Source organism: Platichthys flesus, chromosome 7 (genome assembly GCF_949316205.1).
Source record: "Platichthys flesus chromosome 7, fPlaFle2.1, whole genome shotgun sequence".
NCBI lineage: Eukaryota > Metazoa > Chordata > Actinopteri > Pleuronectiformes > Pleuronectidae > Platichthys > Platichthys flesus.
The window spans coordinates 16200576-16218797 of NC_084951.1; the positions used below are offsets into that span (position 1 = coordinate 16200576).

The window sequence follows — 18222 nt, forward strand, 5'->3', positions numbered from 1 at the left end:
GCCTGCATGTGTGTGTCCGTGTTTGACTTGTGACTTTAGGTCCATGGAGTTAAGTTTCAGCGACAGTGATGTGTTTCACATGAAATAATAATGAGCGTGGCCTGTTTAATATTACAGATGTTGAAAGTTTGGTGCAGTCCTCATAGGTCGGAGGTTTGTTTATGCTTCTGGATACTCGATGGATAATGATATTCCTCTAGAGCCAAGCAGCCATGAATTAATAAGTAGATGAATTATCGAATGGATAAATGGAGGAATAAATTAAGAAAGCCAACGGTTATTCTGGCCAGCTTTCATTTTGCTCTTTTTCTCTGTCAGCCTCTCATTCAGCAGGCCTGTCTCTGGACAGACAATATTGGGGTCCATTTCCATACACTTCCAGGGGGCCGCTACGGCTGTGAGACAGCGTGTGAGAGTGGAAAGGGAGTGGGGGTGTGTATACATAATATGGTGGGAGAAGCCAAGCCAGATATGAGAGTGGAAAAACAATCGGAAATAAAAAATGGAGCAGTGGGATAAACAGCTTCACTGGGTTCTTGTTACAAGAAGCTTTTTGACCCTTTTTCTGTTTTGGATATTTCTGTTTGTTCACCCTCCTGCTTTTTGTTCCTTTTTACTGCCTCTCGAGGGGAGTCATCTGTCTTCATTAATCGTGAAGACACCAGCATTTCAGTGGCTGTCATGCACACTGGCCCAGCTTTAATGAAGACAGATGCCCTGTCAGTGGAGGCCGAGGCCAGGGGGGACTCCAGCCAGCCCAGCCTACTCTGCTTAGCTAGGGGAGCCCTGATGATAACAAGATGAGATTTGTTTATTTAATCAATCAGGCCTCTATGGCCTCTCCTTTTAACCCATTCACACACATGCATATGTTTAAAAATTGGGCCTCTATCTAGCAGAAGTACTTCATTTCTCTTTTGGGTCTTTGTTCCAGGAAAATCAAAGAGATAAAAAGTCCTGAGAAGCTGCCCCCGAGGGTCTGAGAGTTGAGTCTAACAGAGCGGAGCAAAGTGGAGGCCGGTGTGGTGTACTGTTTCAAGCCCTCTGTGCCCAGTAACCTTTGTAAACAAGGCTGCCCTATCCCCACACGGCGAGCCATAATGCCTCTCTTTGCTGAAGCAGTTGCCCCTCATTGTCCTCATCAATGAGGCTGATGAATTGATGTTTGAGTCTGATATCTCATTAAGCCAGCCCAGCTGCACAACAGAGGGACCTGTCTGGCTCCTCATGCCACACTCACACAAGCAGGCACACGGCACACCAGAATAGCCACTGGGCTTTTGTGGAGAGTAACCTGGCCCTGGCTGGAGACTCACCACTCAATTACTGTGGTCAAACTCTGTTTTCTGTTCGGTTTACATAAAGACAAAGACAACAAACAGGAATTGAAAGAAAGTCAAATGTAGGCTTTCAAAAAAATCTGTCTTGATAAAAGATATGTTCACGTATAAATGAGTATTAACTGTTCACGTCAGCACATCTCCTGCGCTGATAAGTGTCACTGTTGTTGGCCGCTGGCCGGGGACTTGGTCAGTTTTCCTGTGTTTTGTTCCCCAGCAGGAGACCTCAATGTCAGAGGTTAGTCAGAGGCTACGGCCTGGCCAATGTCGGATCCACACCATGTGTTTCGGCCTTGTCAGGACGCTGAAAAGGAGACCCTTTCAACCAGCTTGGCTTGTGTAATGCTCTTAAGTGCCTTATGCCACGGAGCTGGTACTACATCTGAGCTGCCCTGGACGTATGGATAATGGACACTGATTTAGTCATACGTCAATGAGAACTGAATTAGTCAACTGCCAGGGAAGCCATTTGAGAGAGCCTATGCAGACCAATCCCCTCTCTGTCAATGTTCATTTGCTTAGAAGAATGAGGCAATTACACTTTGCAGTTCTCCAGGGTCAGAAGAAGGGGAAGTGTGTTTTTCTCACCAAAATACACCCGCGGCAGCTCGATCTCTTCGGACACAGTTTGGCAATAAATTGTGCCGCTGTGAAGTGATACATACAAGTCACCGACCGAGGCAGTGACGAATCACTTGAGTAATCCCTCGCTATACGTGTGCAATCACACACACTTCTCTTTGTTTTCTCTTAATGTGCTGCTCAAATGTGAATTGAGGGGCTAATTGAAATGGGGGTGTAGCTCGGCAGCAGTGGCAGAGAAATAAGAGCTTCCTGTTACCGCTGGCACATTCTGGCCCCGATCATTTTCTCCCTGATAGAAGTCGGCAGTTATTTCATTATAATTACAAAAGATTCAATTAAAAGATTAGAATGCCTGAGGGGGCAGGACGGGGGGAAATAGATAGTGGTATCTTGGTGAGTGGGGTGGCGTAAGAGAGTGTGAATGAAGGAGACTTATAATTCCACAGCTGCCGCTCTAATGAGGACTTGTCATTGCTGTTATATATACATAAACCTTGTTGATCCTTTCCAGATAATGTCAAATGAACGCGCCGAAGTTAAAAGGCTTAAGCAGTCAGTTGGGCCAAGGTCACTGAGTCGTAATTGATATGGCCGTGGGGGAGAAAAACCTTCACTTGTCTCTGAAAACAATTATGCCGATGCAACTTAACGGGCTGTTTGAAGTAGAACATCAGTTCAGAGTGGAAACACGGAAGCACGAGATTCAATCGGATTTGCTCTGTAATTTCGGACAGTTATCAAAAGATGCGGCCTGTTTTAGAAAGAGCAGGTTGTACACCCAGAGGGAAATGTATGTTCTGGGCATTCACTCCAACATTGTTTTTCTCTGCAGTAGATAGACGTATAACAAGATAAGAAATGATAATATAGTAAAAGACAGTTGTAAATACATAAAATCTGCCTGTTTGCAAATACCCTAAAAAACGTAAGGTCGTACTTACTTTGTAGAGTGCCTTGAGATAATGTATATGAATGTAACTATATCAAAATTGAACTGAATAATAAATAATAGATACAAATTGTAATTATATATGTATAAAGCTATGTCTAATTAACAATTTATAAACACTGCAACAATGAATATAAAGGCTAAATAAAAAGGGACCAAATCAAAGTGCTACCATAGAGCATACAACACCAAATGCTACATCGATGCATTGAATCTGAAACTTTATCAGTAAATGTAATTGTTAAATCTGATTATACCCGTATAGTAGTGTAATATTTGCTGAATTGAATTACATTTCAACATGGAGCTTGGCGCTGTTTTCAGTATGAGAAGTGCTTGTGCTGCAGTATCACACCACCTTGCTAACAGATCTGTCTCAGCTCTGCAGTAATAGCTGAGCCCATTAATAGGCAACGCTGCCTATAAATAAACAGATTAAATCCCTGCAGTTGCTTTACGTTGGATTCTTTTACACAAGCTCCCTTTCATGTGTGGCGTGGGTGCGTGGGTGTCAGCCTCATAGCTTGCATGTGTGGAGTCTGTATGTGAACTCCTATATGTCAGTATATCCAGTGTTTACGTGTCTGTTTGTCCAGTGATGGGCACCAATGGGCTGCTGAGTCAAATACAGGCCCAGACAATGTGCCAGGCTGGATTCCTCAGGCTTGTGTTGGAATCCCCGCTCTGCTAAAATAGCAGTTTATAGCCCCTGAGCAGCGTCAGTCACACCGCTGTAAATAAAACTCAGCGACCATCGTGTGGAAGCTGAATCTTTCACCTCGCAGCGGCTGTTTGCTCTTTTTTCAGCACAGTTTCACAAGAGGGCTAACTGTGAAACATGAAGAGGAATCCCGTTCAGCTGAAACACTGTGGAGCACAGCATGACCGAGCGGGCTGATAACCGAGAATAACATTTCGAAGTTCGAAAGTTCTTTCACAATAGCTTGCTGGTCACAGAGGTTGTGTGGCTGCCCACCCTCACACCTTTTGTCTGGCTGCTGCTATAGTAGCTGTTTACTGAGAACAGCTCTTCGCCTGCCAGGGACTTGTTCCCTGGTACAAAGGCGTGGGCAACTGGCAGGCCATGTGTGTGCATATGTGTGTACCTTGGCATTTAATTGTGTGCACCTGCTGTCGTTGTGCATGTAATGTTGAGAGCTTATTTCACTGGTGAGCATGCACAGTAGTGATGCACATGTGCCTCTTGTGTACAGTATATATAGGAGTATGTGTATGTGAGCCTGGAGCCATGTGTGAGCCGGGTGCGAAGAGAGAAGTTCTGTTACCACCGTGTTATTGACTGACGGCTTGGCTCGAGCGTTGCTAGGGGCTCGGTGTTATGAGGAGTGGAGGGCGCCCGGGCAGCCACGCCGGTACGAGGAGCCCAGACGGGTCCGGCTGTCCTGCCTCCGTGCATGTGTGAATGGGCTGTGTTTACGCAGCAGACTGTGTTTGGCAGGGAGCGGTGGGCGGCTGGTGTAGTACAGCTATTATCCGGGCTCAGGGGTGGAGAGTGATGGGAGAAGAGTCGGCCGAGGGAGGGAGGAGGGCAGTGAGGCCCGCTGGCGTTGTTTTCACTCGGACATGAGTCAAACTCTGCCAACGTGCCGTAACCGCCATGACCACTCATCTGGAAATCGCCCGTGAACTCATTTGTATATACTTACATTAGTTCATTTGTTTGCGTGTATACATGTCCACTGCTGCGTTTGTCTGTCTTTAAATTTTGCCTGTGTGTTCGCTGAGAGGGAACAGGTGTGTGTAACCTGACATGCCTGTAATTTAGCGCCGAGCCGACAGTTTGGGACTTTTAACAGGAAGAATAAGAATGTCAGTGGAGAACTTTACAGAGGCTGCTCTGTGCTTGTGTGTGTGTGTTTGTTCCACGTTTTAATATGTGCATCAGGTCAAATCAGGTTGAAGGAGGAAACAGGAAAATCTGTTCACATCTTGAAGACATTACACATCAGTATTCAGTTTTTGTCTCCAGCCCACTGTCATATTTTTAAACCAAAACTCAGACCATAGAGTTTTTTTTTCTTTAACTGCACATGTCTGAGTTTTGCACATGCAGTCTTCTGTACAGCTGTGCTTTTTAGATCTGTTGACTTTGGAGACAAGGATGCACAGTTACAGTAATGATCTTTCCTTTCAGCCCACTGCATTGCTGTCACAGTGATTAATTCCCTTTGACATATTTAAAATCCCTGTTACAAACCTGCGCAAGTGTAAACGTGGTCGCAGAATCAGGTTTCTCCCATCCAACTTTCATTCACTTAGTCTGTTTTTTCCGATCCTTCCTCTTTTTAAACAAAGAAATGCAGGTTACTGCAACAAACAGACAATAACCCAGTTACTGAGGCTGATGTCAATACACCGTTTCAGCATATGTCAGCCCCTGCCGTAGACGTCATGCTCTGAATCGGACACAAAAAAGTGCATTCTTACCAACACACATGACATGCACTCATGAGCAGACATGCATGGACACACAGTGAATATGTCCATGTCTTCCATTGTAGCGTGACCTCTGACTGAATGAGAGCCGTGGCTGTAGTCCTCCTGTCAGTGGGCCTGGATTTATCAGCTCCTGCTCCGCTGTCTGCTTGTGCACCTCACATGTGCCAGAAAACACGGAGAGAGACGCAGCCAGACAGACAGACAGACAGCCAGTTAGACAGTAAGCGATCCAGCAAAGGAGTTAGGGGCTGCTCGGGATGATTTATGCCTCGTGCAGGAATGCCGGATGAGTTCAGGGTACACTGCTGTTATGGGAACTGACTGAATGGGCACTGCTTGGTTCCACAGTTATGTATCCGACTCGCTGAATGGATGGTGACAGTCAAATTGTTGAGATCTGACATTACTCCCCTGCATTAATCTTTTGTGGAAACTTTCACAAATCAAGAAGCAGATACAGAAGGAAATGATTCACTATATGGCTTCCATCTGAATATCTCATTGATCTGATGGCCTCCGCCCCGGCAGAGTTGGGCAACATGTTGACGGTTGGTTGTCAAGCAAAAGTGAAAAACTCTCATATGCATCATTGCTCTACCAAACCACTCAAAGCAGAAGTTTCTCAGAGTGCCTTTATATCTGATGTGACGGCTGACATACAAGTGTCTGTGCCAGTGCAAGGGGACTTTGTGCCACAGTCATTTGGGGCTGACTGTTGATCTCTCCTCACACCCAGTTTCAGTGTCTTTTGTGTCTTCTTATGAACATCTGTTCAAGTGCATAGACAAGAAATGCAAATCTGGACTCTGTAAAATCAGAAGAGATATCAGGATTTCATGTGGGCAGATGTTTGAGCTATGTCATTCGTGTCAAGAGATATTGAACTGTCCACTCCTACTTGTGGGTGTGCTTGTTCCTTCCAATGAGATTACCAATTTGCATTTGCATCATTCGGTCCGCGGTGCTTCCCCAATGAGCTGGAGTGAATACTACTGTTGTTGTTTACATTATCCTCCTTTCCCCCTCACTTCCTCTGACAGAGCCAGGCTGCAGCCACAGCCGGGCTACTTCTACTTTTGTAGGTTTCTATTGTTACGGGGAGGAAGCAATAGCAATTGAACGAGCGCTAGTGGCCTTGCCAGAGACAGACAGGTGAGAGCCAGGGCTACAGATGGTGAGAGGAAGTCTGGGAGGACGAGAAACAACCCGAGGATCAAAGACTTGAGATTTCCCTCGATGACTCTCCTCTCCGCTCTTCTCTCCTCACCTCGGCTGTCTGCCTGTCTCCAGCGTCTGTCTGCTTCCTGGCCTGCCTGTGAGTTGTCCTGTCTCCTTGACATGATCAATGGCCCAGTGCCGGCGCTGGGTTGCCAGGTTTGGGTTCACTCTCCAGTCACCGAGGGAGAGCGCTCCTCTCTGTCTTCTGGTGGGCAGATGAAGAGTCAGCTGGAGCTCACCGCGGGGATGAGTGGGCACATTCTTTCCACAGATCTGCACTTGACTCTTTTTTTTTTCCAGTATCAGCCATGAAAGACCAATTACAAAAATCCTGTAATTGCTATTATATTTCCTCTCATTCCCCCTCTCTGTTTAACACCTCCCTCCTCAGGTTGTGTACAAGTGTGTTCAAAGGGTCCTGTTTTTCTGGCAGCAGGTAGCTTGGTGGGCAAGTTTGTTCTTTTTGAAGCCAACTTGTGTGTTTCTTGACAGGGTTTGGTGGTGCAGGAAAAAGGGGGGGGGGGTGTTGGGGGCTTGCTGCCAAATGTTCACTTGGCCGACTCCATCAAGCAAATATCAAAAGGGCCTTTATGAGGTGCTGTAAAGAAGAAAGGGTGTTTTGAGAGCGCGACCAGACTGCAAGGGTAATTCCACTTTTTAAACTGTGCCCTGAGGATACCGGCTTATCCCACCTGCTGCCCTTTCCTGCGCTATAGTCTGCTTGTCTGCTTTCTTTGGGGGAGCTATGGGTAGAGGAGTGGGAAGTGTGTGTGTGTATTGGCAGTCAGGGTTTGTGTGCCATGTCACACTGAGTCACCCGCAAAAGTTACTCTGCATATGTCTGGTGGCAGATCGTAGGTGCGCATTGTGTGCATTCACACGTGTGTTGCCCTTCCCCTGTGCGTCAAGACTTTGAGCTGATTCTGACAAAAGGGTGTAAGTTCCTGGGGGTGTGGGGGGGGTGTGTGTGTGTGTGTGTGTGTGTGTGTGTGTGTGTGTGTTGCAGTCCAGGTAATGAGGTTTCTGACAACTGTTGAAAAGCGTTGCTACTGCTCAGCACCTTTTTAATGAAGGTGTCCCCCCCCTGCCTCCATGTAAACACAAACGCACACACATTTTCCTTCTCAATTGTCAGGCAGGTTACATTGTGAGCCCTTGTGTAACTCTCACAATAGAGACTTGATAGACCTCCCACTTAAAAGCTTGCAGGTGACTCAACCGTGTGCAACAGTGCTTTAAAAGAGCGGCATTATTATTCGACCTGTGGGAAAGGTGTAGCAGTGGGGGAGGGAGAGAGAGAGAGAGAGAGAGAGAGAGAGAGAGGGGTGGCTACAAAAGACAGTGACGGAGATCCTCCGGAAAGACTGGTACTGTGAGAAGAGGAAGGAAACCGGCCTGTTGTGGTGGACCTTGAAGCAGAAGCCTCAGAGAGATGGCAGGAAGACGTGGGCAGAGAAGCATAGAGGAGGAGAGTGAAACATACTGGCACCACTGACAAGGGCGTGGTACTTTCTTTTCCTCTTTCACGAATCGCCGCTCTTCATGGAAACCTTTTTGGTGTGCCGATGGTCACTCAGTCAGAGAGGGGTACAGGGCCAAGGGCACCCTTAGCGGCCCCTCCTAGTGTGCCAGCGAGTCTTCCAGCCCACTGTTCGCCATCCCCTCTCAATCTGCTCCCCTTCTGCCACTGCTGTCTGCCTAGCTCCCCAACCCTCTTGTCACAGCGAGCCCTACTGTGTGCCCCTCTCTCACACACCGCCTCCAAAGTCTCACTCACTCTTTTACTGCTCAGTGAATTCGACAAGAACACGCAAGATTTGCAGGCTGTTCAGAGAAGTGGAGACAAAGGCCCCACTTGCCCGTGCACGCAGTTGAACATGAACACAAAAGCCAAATCATGAGCGCACACACAAACACACTGTAGAATATTTTCATGTACAGTTGCATTTGAAACTCAAACAGAGGCTGCAAGGGGGGCGAGTCACATGCACATAAATGCCTACAAATATATATATATATATATATATATATATTGCTTATGTACATGCACTGTGCACATATACACTGTCCTCACACAGACACAACCTGTGCACTTGCTCTCACATGCCGGGACTAGAACAGTGTCCCACTGAAGATTCAATCACTTCGACGAGTCACGTAGACAAAATCTGCAGGCCTATTGTGAAAGAATACTTGTTACCCTGCCAGAACGTCATACGCTGCTCACTCAAAAGGAGTGTGTCGCAACACAAAACACGCACCACGTACAGTCATGCATTGGGTCACACACAGGCGCTCCTCCCATTGTCTTTTTTTTTTCTTCTTCTCTCTTTTTTTTCTCCTTACCTCTTGTCCTTGATCGTTTCTGTTTGACCCAAAGGGACATCGATTGGCCCGCTTGACTTAACCTAGAATTTAATGTAATTGACCTAGTTGAAGTCACCTCCTGTTGAACAGCTATTTTTGTCATGTGCAGTTTCACAATCTAATGAGGTTGTGGAGAAGGATGTGCCGCACATCCAGCTCAGGCTGAAGCACTTTAGTGTAATGGGGAGGGGGGGGTATTTTTTGTGTGTTCACTAGTTTGGAGCTGCTGAATATTATCCTCCTGTCTGTGTAGTTTATTGACAGAGAATAGTATCTGTTTGTGTGTGACCAGGGGATTAGGCCTGGTAAGTGCAGCTGGGCCACTTGAGCACAGAGAGCATTGAGTGAGGGGATTAGGGAGTAAACTGATACTTAGCAGGAAGCGAACAGTGGCCGCTGATAACTCAACTATCCCTCCTTCTTGCCCCTCTCATCCTCTTCTCCTCCCCCAACCCCAACAACCACCCACCTATCCCGCTCCTCTCATCTCGACCGTCCGTCATCAGCTCGCAGTCCTCGGCCCGGACGGATTGTCATGCAAATGGTGCCCCAGGCCTCGGAGCACTGATAAGGCGGGCCTCTCATTTCACAGGGCTTTGTTTTCTAAACAGTGATGAGCTGAGTTGAGGAGACTGGGGAAAGGGGCTCAGGGCGGCCGCCTGAATGGGCTCTCTCACTGTGGCGCCCTGGGGTAAGTGGTGTGGGGGATCTGGATGGAGTGGGCTGAATGAGGCGAAATCTTGGAGGCGGGCGCAGGAGTCATGTTCCCTGGCAGCAACCAGGTTTGACGTGTTGATGGAGCCTGATGTGTTTTCTCTCCCACCGTAGTCTTGAGTTTTCTCCAGGACGGCCTTTCTCCTCTTGGCTCGCCGTCTTCCCCCATTAAGAAGATGTCAGTCAGTGTTCGTTACTTGACGCCGCGTATGGTTTGTCCTTTTCTAAAGGCTTGTCAGCGCTCGGTCTGGAGCCTCATTTGCCGTTGTTATTATTGCATAAACACAGAAGTTCATGGCACGTTCAGAGGGTTTCTGCTCTCCCACTGACCCTGCTGTTTTGCTGCTTTCTGGCCAAAGCGATACTGAGCCGCTGTAGAAACATTCAGCCGGCGTAACTTCAGGTTTAGAATTGATTTGCGCATTTGGCTTCGGGATTGGCTCTTAAAAATAATGGAAACCATCTTTGCCTCCAGCAGCGTAAAGGTTTTCAAAAGAAAAATTTGATTGGATTCTGACTAGTCAAATATAAAATACATATGAAAACCAGATGTTTGAGCAGCAGGCAACAAATGAAAAATGTCATGACATACTGTATTTCTGCTACTTTCATTAATGAGATAGTACCCGGCCAGTCACAGCAGCTGGAGCAGCAGTGATGGTGATGATCAGCTTGGTCTTGAACAAGACCTGCACTCAGGGGCAACTGTGTCCTCCCCCCCCCCTTCCCCCCCTCTGCCCCTTTCTCTGCTTTTTATCAAATTCCTCATTTTATGCCCCCTTTTTTCTTCTTTTTGAAGTCTCCCCTCTCTTGTAAAAAGCCAAGCTGGTGGTTTCTGCCTCGGCCTTGGGTGTGAGAGAGGGGAGGAGGGGAGGTTGTAGGTTAAGTTTAGGCTAGCCCTCTGTGCTTTCCATTGAAGGTGCTGGGGGGAGGCGGGGGTAGTAAAAGTTCGAATTTTAGAGCCTCCCTGTTTTTTATTTTATGATTGGCTTTTTTTTTACGGGCTGGAGCTACAGCTGGTGGTGTGAATAGCTGCCCAAGGTGACCGAGTCCCAATAAAGTGTAGGCCAGCCGGGCTGGGGCCTCCAGACCAGCCATGGGACCGCCTTTATAGTCTGCCTTACGAGCAGAGCCCTCTATTAAAACCTGGCAGGGCTGCACTGAGGAATTTAGGGCCAGGAAACAAGAGAAAAATAGGGTTTGTGTGTCAGGGGGTGGCGGGGACGCAGAGTTTTGGGGGGGGGGGGGGGCAAGGGTGAGAGTTGAAAGAAGTGCTGTTGGGTAAGGGAGGGGGGGGCAACATGTGTGTCCGTGAGCTTGTGCAGGCTAACATGTGTGACGAGGGTCTGGTCCTATGTGTGCGTAGCGGCTTATGTTTCTCTGGGGAAGTATGGAATCCATACGCTGCACACTTCCAACACTAGCTATAAGGGTCCCATTTTAATGCTCCATAGAAAGTATGTGACTGGAGGTATAGTGCTGATGTCACAGTTGGGTTCTAGTTAGAAAAATAGTAACAGAGCTTTACACCGGCTTTACACGCATGTGAGTGTTCGACAAGTGTCGGCTCTGTGCGTGCAAGATGTCATTGTGAACTGTTGTCAGGTGGTGGAATGAGGAAGAGCCAGATTTGGCACTTGGCTGCTACGGCTCACTCTTGTTACCTACCTGGCCTTATCAGAGAAGCTGTCAGTCAGGGGCCCTTTTGGTTTGTGCTGTAGAAATTCTTTGTCTCTGCCGTCAGACAGTCGACCAAACAGCTTCCATAACATGTATCTGGGTGTTGCCACTTGGTAATAAGCGCCTGGAAATTAAAAATGTTGCCTGAACTTTGTTACCGAGCTCCTCGTATGTCCCAGAGAGAAACAAGCAACAAAAGAAAGGTGATCATGTGTCTGAATGCACCTCCAGGGGACATGAATCCCGACTCAACGTAACCGTTATTCACTGTCTCCTACTTTCCTTGCAAAACAAATGGACATGAAACACAGTCAGCTGTCATATCATGTTTGAATGTAGTCAAACACACTCAACAACCCACATCTGCTACGTGCACTGACAAGTGCACATGTGACATTTGTGGAACAGTAGCCGTAGGATTTTTCCCTTTTTTTTCTTGGAAGAATCATGTGCTCATGTGCTCCGCTTTTTTTCTGTCTCTTTCACAGCGGTGGAGACCCAGAGCACCAGCTCTGAGGAGATGGTACCCAGTTCTCCGTCTCCACCTCCCCCACCTCGCATCTACAAGCCCTGCTTTGTGTGCCAGGACAAGTCCTCGGGGTACCACTACGGGGTCAGCTCCTGTGAGGGCTGCAAGGTGAGAAAAGCTGCCAGAGCCTTTTGAGCTCCACTTTGCCTGTGTTTCATACGTCCATGACCATGGTGGCCTGCAAGAATAGCTTTTGCATCATGATAAGAAAGAGCGGCTTGGCAATTCAGTACTTTAGCCACTTTTTAAATATTTGAAGGTTACAGAGTTCCAAATGAAATCTCTAAGAAGAAAGAAAAAACCAATAAGATTAAAATGCCTTATCGTTTACCTTCTCTGTTCTGGATTCAAGAAAGAAGACAGCGATGAAAGAACATGGACAAATGGTTAAATGGCACATCCTGGATTCTTATGACTCGACTATAATACGCAATCTCTCTCTCTCGCCCTCTTGCCCTCTCCCCTTTTGTCTCCTGCTTCCTGATGCTCCAGGGTTTCTTCCGGCGCAGTATCCAGAAGAACATGGTGTACACCTGCCACCGAGACAAGAACTGTCAGATTAACAAGGTCACACGCAACCGCTGCCAGTACTGCAGGCTGCAGAAATGCTTTGAGGTCGGCATGTCCAAGGAAGGTGAGGCCTCCAGGAGGACCAGAGTCGCATGACATATAGAAAAACACTTAAAACAGGGATATTCACACAGTACACACACACACACACACACACACACTCTCTCTCTCTCTCTCTCTGGCAGCAGATTCTTCCTTCATAGATCAAAACAAGTTACATTTATCCAGTTGATGTTTGGATTGGACTTGGCACGGATCTGATTTTAATTTCATCACCTAATGAAAGATGTGACCTGATTCGCACAGTGTGAACCTGATAATCTCTTAATGCTCTGTCAGAGACTCTGGGAAACTATGCAGCGCAGAGAGAGGAACTGACAATGAGCCTACCAGGGGTGGTGATCTCCAGGGCGAGGCCGGGCAGTGTACCAATCATATGACTCATCATATTTACGAAATGATTGTGACTTCCTGTTTCACCACTAAACCTTGTGGCCAGCACAGACACAGCTATCATTCATAACACGTAGCAGAAAACCAAGAAAACAATTTCTTTCTCGCTTGATGAAAACTTCAGAACCGTCTCCGTTTGGCAAAAGCACAGATGCAATAATTTCTACATTGTGTGTGGAGGGGTGTGTCTAAGTGGCAGTTTCTTGCCCGTCACAGAGCCTTTGGGACATGCATGTGGGTGTAATGTTTGTGTGGGATGTGTGTTAGGACCGGGATCACATTGTGCCTCTGCTATTACTGGATATCCTGAGAGGAAGGAAAGTATGGGAGGAGGAGGGAGAGGAGAGAGTTGAGGACTGGCTTGTGTGCGCCGGTCAAGTGGATAGAGAGATGGACAAGGAAGAGAGCGGGTGATAAGAATGAGATAGCCAGTGTCCGTGCCGTGGTAAAGGAAATATGTGAATACTGTTAAGAGCAACCTCAGTTGCCTCTGAGCTCTGGTTTCCACTAGCGAGCGAGATGTCCTTGGCAGTGGTGAAAGACACTGAGCATGAGTGCTGACGATGTTTTCACATGTGATCACAGACACTGAGGAGGAACATTCTGTAGCTCATCTCTGGGAAATTGCATGAGTAAAGGATTTTTGCGTGACACGGTGGCGAATCTCTCTTTTAACGCCTTCATTTCCTTGTTGTCCTTCGCTCAGCGGTACGCAACGACCGAAACAAGAAGAAGAAGGACGTGAAGGAGGAGGTGGTGCTTCCCGAGAGCTACGAGCTGAGCGGGGAGCTGGAGGAGCTGGTCAACAAAGTCAGCAAAGCTCACCAAGAAACCTTCCCGTCACTGACCCAGTTGGGCAAATACCACACCGTGAGTCTCACACACACACACACACACACACACATGCCCCCACGCTGCTGTTCCCGCATGTCGTGTGTGGCAACTTTCTCCGAGCTATGATGCCACGTTATGCAAAGACGTAAATTCACCGTAGCTTTCCCCACAGAGTGGTGGCTTAACTAATTCAGTTCCCCATTAAGCCATCTGTGTGGCCTCTAGGGTGATTGATGTAACATGTAAATGGATTTCTTCTTCCTTGATTGATGTAAAATGGAAATGTGTTGCGAGGCTCGGACACGCTCGCCTTGATGCAAACAGGGTTGCACACCACCTCTGTTAAAACACACTGAACTGAGGGAGGGTGTTTTCTTCTTTCTTGTGTGTTCAGAACTCCAGCTCAGACCACCGTGTCCAGCTGGATCTGGGTCTATGGGACAAGTTCAGTGAGCTCTCCACCAAATGCATCATCAAGATTGTGGAATTTGCCAAGCGGCTGCCAGGATTCACCACCCTCACCATCGCCGACCAGATCACTCTGCTGAAGTCGGCCTGCCTGGACATACTGGTGAGGAAGACGCTTCTCTTCTTCTCTTTCATCCTTACTGTGATAGACACATGGCTGGAGAGGAAAACGGTTCATTCTGATGTGAGATAACACTGACACCCTGTGGTGGAAAGTGGAAGTGCAGGAGGGTTTGCTTAAGTAACCCTTGTTATTAGGTTTGATAATAGTTATCAAAACACCTTGATAACTGTAAAAAAGAGCGTTTTATCACCTGAGCATCATATTTGATTCTCTTCTCACAAACCTTTCCAACTTCTTTTGCTCGTAGATGCTGAGGATCTGCACACGCTACACCCCAGAGCAGGACACCATGACCTTCTCAGATGGCCTGACTCTGAACCGCACTCAGATGCACAACGCCGGCTTCGGACCTCTCACAGACCTGGTGTTCGCCTTCGCTGGCCAGCTTCTACCCCTGGAGATGGACGACACAGAAACCGGCCTCCTCAGCGCCATCTGCCTCATCTGCGGAGGTACTGCAGTCTGAACACAATGACTGGATGATTAGTGATGGGAAGAAAACTAGACAAGAATCTGATATCATATGTGAAATTATTTGAAGCATCGATAATGCTTTATTAAACTTTTACTTTTTTATTGTTGTAAATATTCTATATATTTATTATGTGTTATGTGCTTCCTCATCAGATCGTATGGATCTCGAAGAGCCCCAGAAAGTGGATAAGCTGCAGGAGCCTCTACTTGAGGCTCTGAAGATCTACGCTCGCCGCCGCCGCCCCAACAAGCCCCACATGTTCCCCCGCATGCTGATGAAGATCACTGACCTCAGGGGCATCAGTACCAAGGGTCAGTATGAGCTTATCAGCAAATATATAGAGTTTGTTCTTTTACTTCTGTTCTCTATAGGAAAGCGAAGTGATATTTTCAAAACTAATCATCTGTCCTCACCCTGTCACGTCTCCAGGTGCAGAGAGAGCCATCACTCTGAAAATGGAGATCCCCGGGCCAATGCCTCCGTTGATCAGGGAGATGCTCGAGAACCCAGAAGCTTTTGAAGACCAAACGGAGAGCAACGACAGCCCGCCGCCTCCGCCGCCGCCCCCGCCACCTCCGCCACCGGCTCTGGTCCTGAAGCAGGAGGCGGAGGACGAGGACGACAGCTGGGCCACAGAGAACGGCAGCGAGCCGTCGCCGGAGGAGGAGGACGAGGATGACGACGACGACGGGGGGGATGAAGAGCGAGACAGGGGCTCGGACAGTGACGGGGAGTCCTGGGGGGTTCTGGATGGCATAGACGGGTCGAGGAAAGGCCTTTTCGGGAGGGCCCAGTGAACGGAGCATTTCATACACACACACACACAGTACAGACATACACGCACACACACACAACACACACACACATTACAGACACGCAGCACAACCTCACCCACTGTCCCACCTCAAGAAAATGCTGGCCCTCCCTCCCCCCATCCCCCCCCCCCCCCCCCCGATCTCTCTCTTTAATGCACATCACTGTGACCTCCTCCGCGGAGCACAGCAGAGCCTTATGTGTACAGACGCTCCTAACTCAGGCCACATGGTCCATGACAAGTGAACTACAGAGAAAGTAAAAGTAAAGGAGAGATGACGGAAAACCATATGAACTCGTGGCGCAGCCAAGAGGGAAGTTAACGTGACAAAAAGAACACAACCTCTCTGAGAAAGCGAAAATGTCTCTTTTTTTTCTTTTCTTTTTCCTGTTATTTTCTTTTTTTTTTATATCTAAATAGGGGAACGGCCAAAACCAGACATCAGAACCGAGCAGTTGACTCCGACGGACGACAACAAGCACATTTCTCAAAAAGAAAACAAGAGTACAGGGCAAAACCAAATCGAGTATGCTAATCGTTTGTTTTTATTTGTGGCTATTGCTTTTGAATACTGTTTTTTTGCAATTTATGAATTAAGTCCATACATATCTATATACCATTATATTTTGTCTTTATGTGTTATTCTGGTTTTATATATGAATTCTTTAGACGAGTTGTTTCTTTGAAGAGCTTTCCTGAGAAGATATTCAGAGGGAAAGAAGGGTAATCAGAACTGGCTGGGTCTTCCGTAACAGCTGCTTATGCTTGGCTGGGGCTTGTTTTGGGCACTTTGGCTCACTGTGGATGTCAATGATAATCAAACCCAGAGACCTATTGTTATGTCGCAGTAACTCAATCAGTTTCTGTCATCAGGGAATTGGCATTATTCTATTTTGATCTCGCTGCAGCCAACACGCGCCGCCATTGCCGAACGTCAAGTATCTTTGTGCCAAAGTTAGGATCAGCGTGAATTTGGACTACTGGCAGGGACTCCAGCCACGATGCAGCGCTCACCCACACATGCACTAATACAGAAACACCCTTGATCTCATGCACAGGAAAGCATATGACACACACACACATAAACACACACACTCCTCTCCCTCTACCATCAGCTGTAGCAGATGTCCAGTCTTGGCATCGAGTCCCCGGACAGAGATTTACACTCGACCGTATATGTAGCACTTTTGTGATCCTCTGTCCGAGAGAGGCGCGTCCCTTCGGCTGAGAGTGAGGACACTGTCGGTGAGTTGATGTCTCCGTTAGCAAGTCCAGGACGAGGACAGCGTCAACACATGAAATACAATCAACCTGAGAGCACTCCCCGGTGATGCCAGTAGCCAAAACACACACAAACACACACACACAAATAAATAAAACAACATCCAAACGTCGTAGCAACATTATGCATCAACACAATAATCAAAGACATATGCAAAGTGGAGAGCAGGAATCCTTGTGGGAGACATGTTGGAATCAGACTCAGGGCTTTTCAGTAAGGACCAAACCCTAGCTGCTTTTCAGGCACGCTAGAAAACAGGCAATATTTATGTGTGTGTTCTTGAAGCCGTCTCGATCAGCTCAACCCCTCAGCGTGTACATAGAAGGTGACAAGTCTGAAAAAACAGCATGGATGCCAGTCTCTCAGAGGGGAGGGGGGGGGGGGGGGCGACCCATCATCGTCGTCATTGTCGGCGTCACTCCCCCAACCCCCCTCCCCCTCCCCTGTTCTTGCAGCTGGCATCCGTGCGACACAACTACCTTCTCATCCCAAAAGCCATTATATCATCTTGTCTCGTGTATATCCTTACTTCTCTTTTAAAGGAGGCGTGGAGGACTTTGTGTCCTCGTGTATCATTTCTTTATTGCCAAAATGTCTCAGCAGGCGTTCAGCTGATAGAGATTCAGCTGATGTACAGTTCAGATGTTCTTTTTTTTTTTTTGGTCTCTCTTTGAAGCAATATGAACGTTCTCTCTGTAGCGGTGAGAGTTCCCATCTTTGGAATATGGGCAGGTCTCCTCATCTAGAGTTGTGTGAGAGAGTGTGAGTGGGTGCGTGTGTGTGTGTGCGTGCGTGTATGGGTTTGTGTGTGAATGCTGTAACACGTTTTCAGTCATTGGGGGAATGTCCTTGGTTTGGTGCTCTCACACAAAAAAAAAACCCCTCCCGTGTGATGACCTCATCCTCTCTCTCTCTGCCGGGCTGTCAGGATATTAATGATGGTGACGCAGGAAGAACATTGAGATTATGTCGTTTTGTTTTTGTTTCTCAACATGGCCAAGGTGTTGTCTACCCTCTGTTTATGTCAACTCTTGTCATACAAAGAAAAGCCATATAAACAGTAAGAGGCACAATAAACTACTTTTGTGAGATTACTGGACTTTTTCTTTCTTGTTTTTTAAATAACACTTTTTCTCCCTTCCTGAAAAATGTCCAACTTGATGAGAAAATGCTTGCAACCGAGAAGCGTTGAGTGCAACAACTGTCCATTACCAGGATGCATCAGTAGAGGGAGCTCTTGTGCCGTGACTGCAGGGTTTACTGCATGCAGCAATGACTCCGCCCCGCCCCTCCCTGCATAGAGGATGACAGGAGGGCCTGATGGGTCATGGAGAGCTGTGGGTGCAGAGGCTCATAAATC

At 47.5% G+C, this 18222-nt stretch overlaps 1 protein-coding gene across 2 annotated transcripts in view; it reads left to right on the forward strand.

Annotated features, from left to right (window-relative positions):
* rarga (retinoic acid receptor gamma a) overlaps nucleotides 1-17956 on the forward strand; it is a 36169-nt gene extending 18213 nt beyond the window's left edge. For both annotated transcript variants that reach the window (XM_062391916.1, XM_062391917.1), the window contains 7 exons: nucleotides 11802-11950; nucleotides 12335-12476; nucleotides 13572-13735; nucleotides 14094-14270; nucleotides 14539-14743; nucleotides 14919-15077; nucleotides 15196-17956. In XM_062391916.1, coding sequence (XP_062247900.1) covers nucleotides 11802-11950; nucleotides 12335-12476; nucleotides 13572-13735; nucleotides 14094-14270; nucleotides 14539-14743; nucleotides 14919-15077; nucleotides 15196-15563 — 1364 coding nt within the window. In that variant the 3' untranslated portion in view covers nucleotides 15564-17956. The remainder of the gene's footprint in view (nucleotides 1-11801; nucleotides 11951-12334; nucleotides 12477-13571; nucleotides 13736-14093; nucleotides 14271-14538; nucleotides 14744-14918; nucleotides 15078-15195) is intronic.
* The last annotated feature ends 266 nt before the right edge of the window (nucleotides 17957-18222 follow it).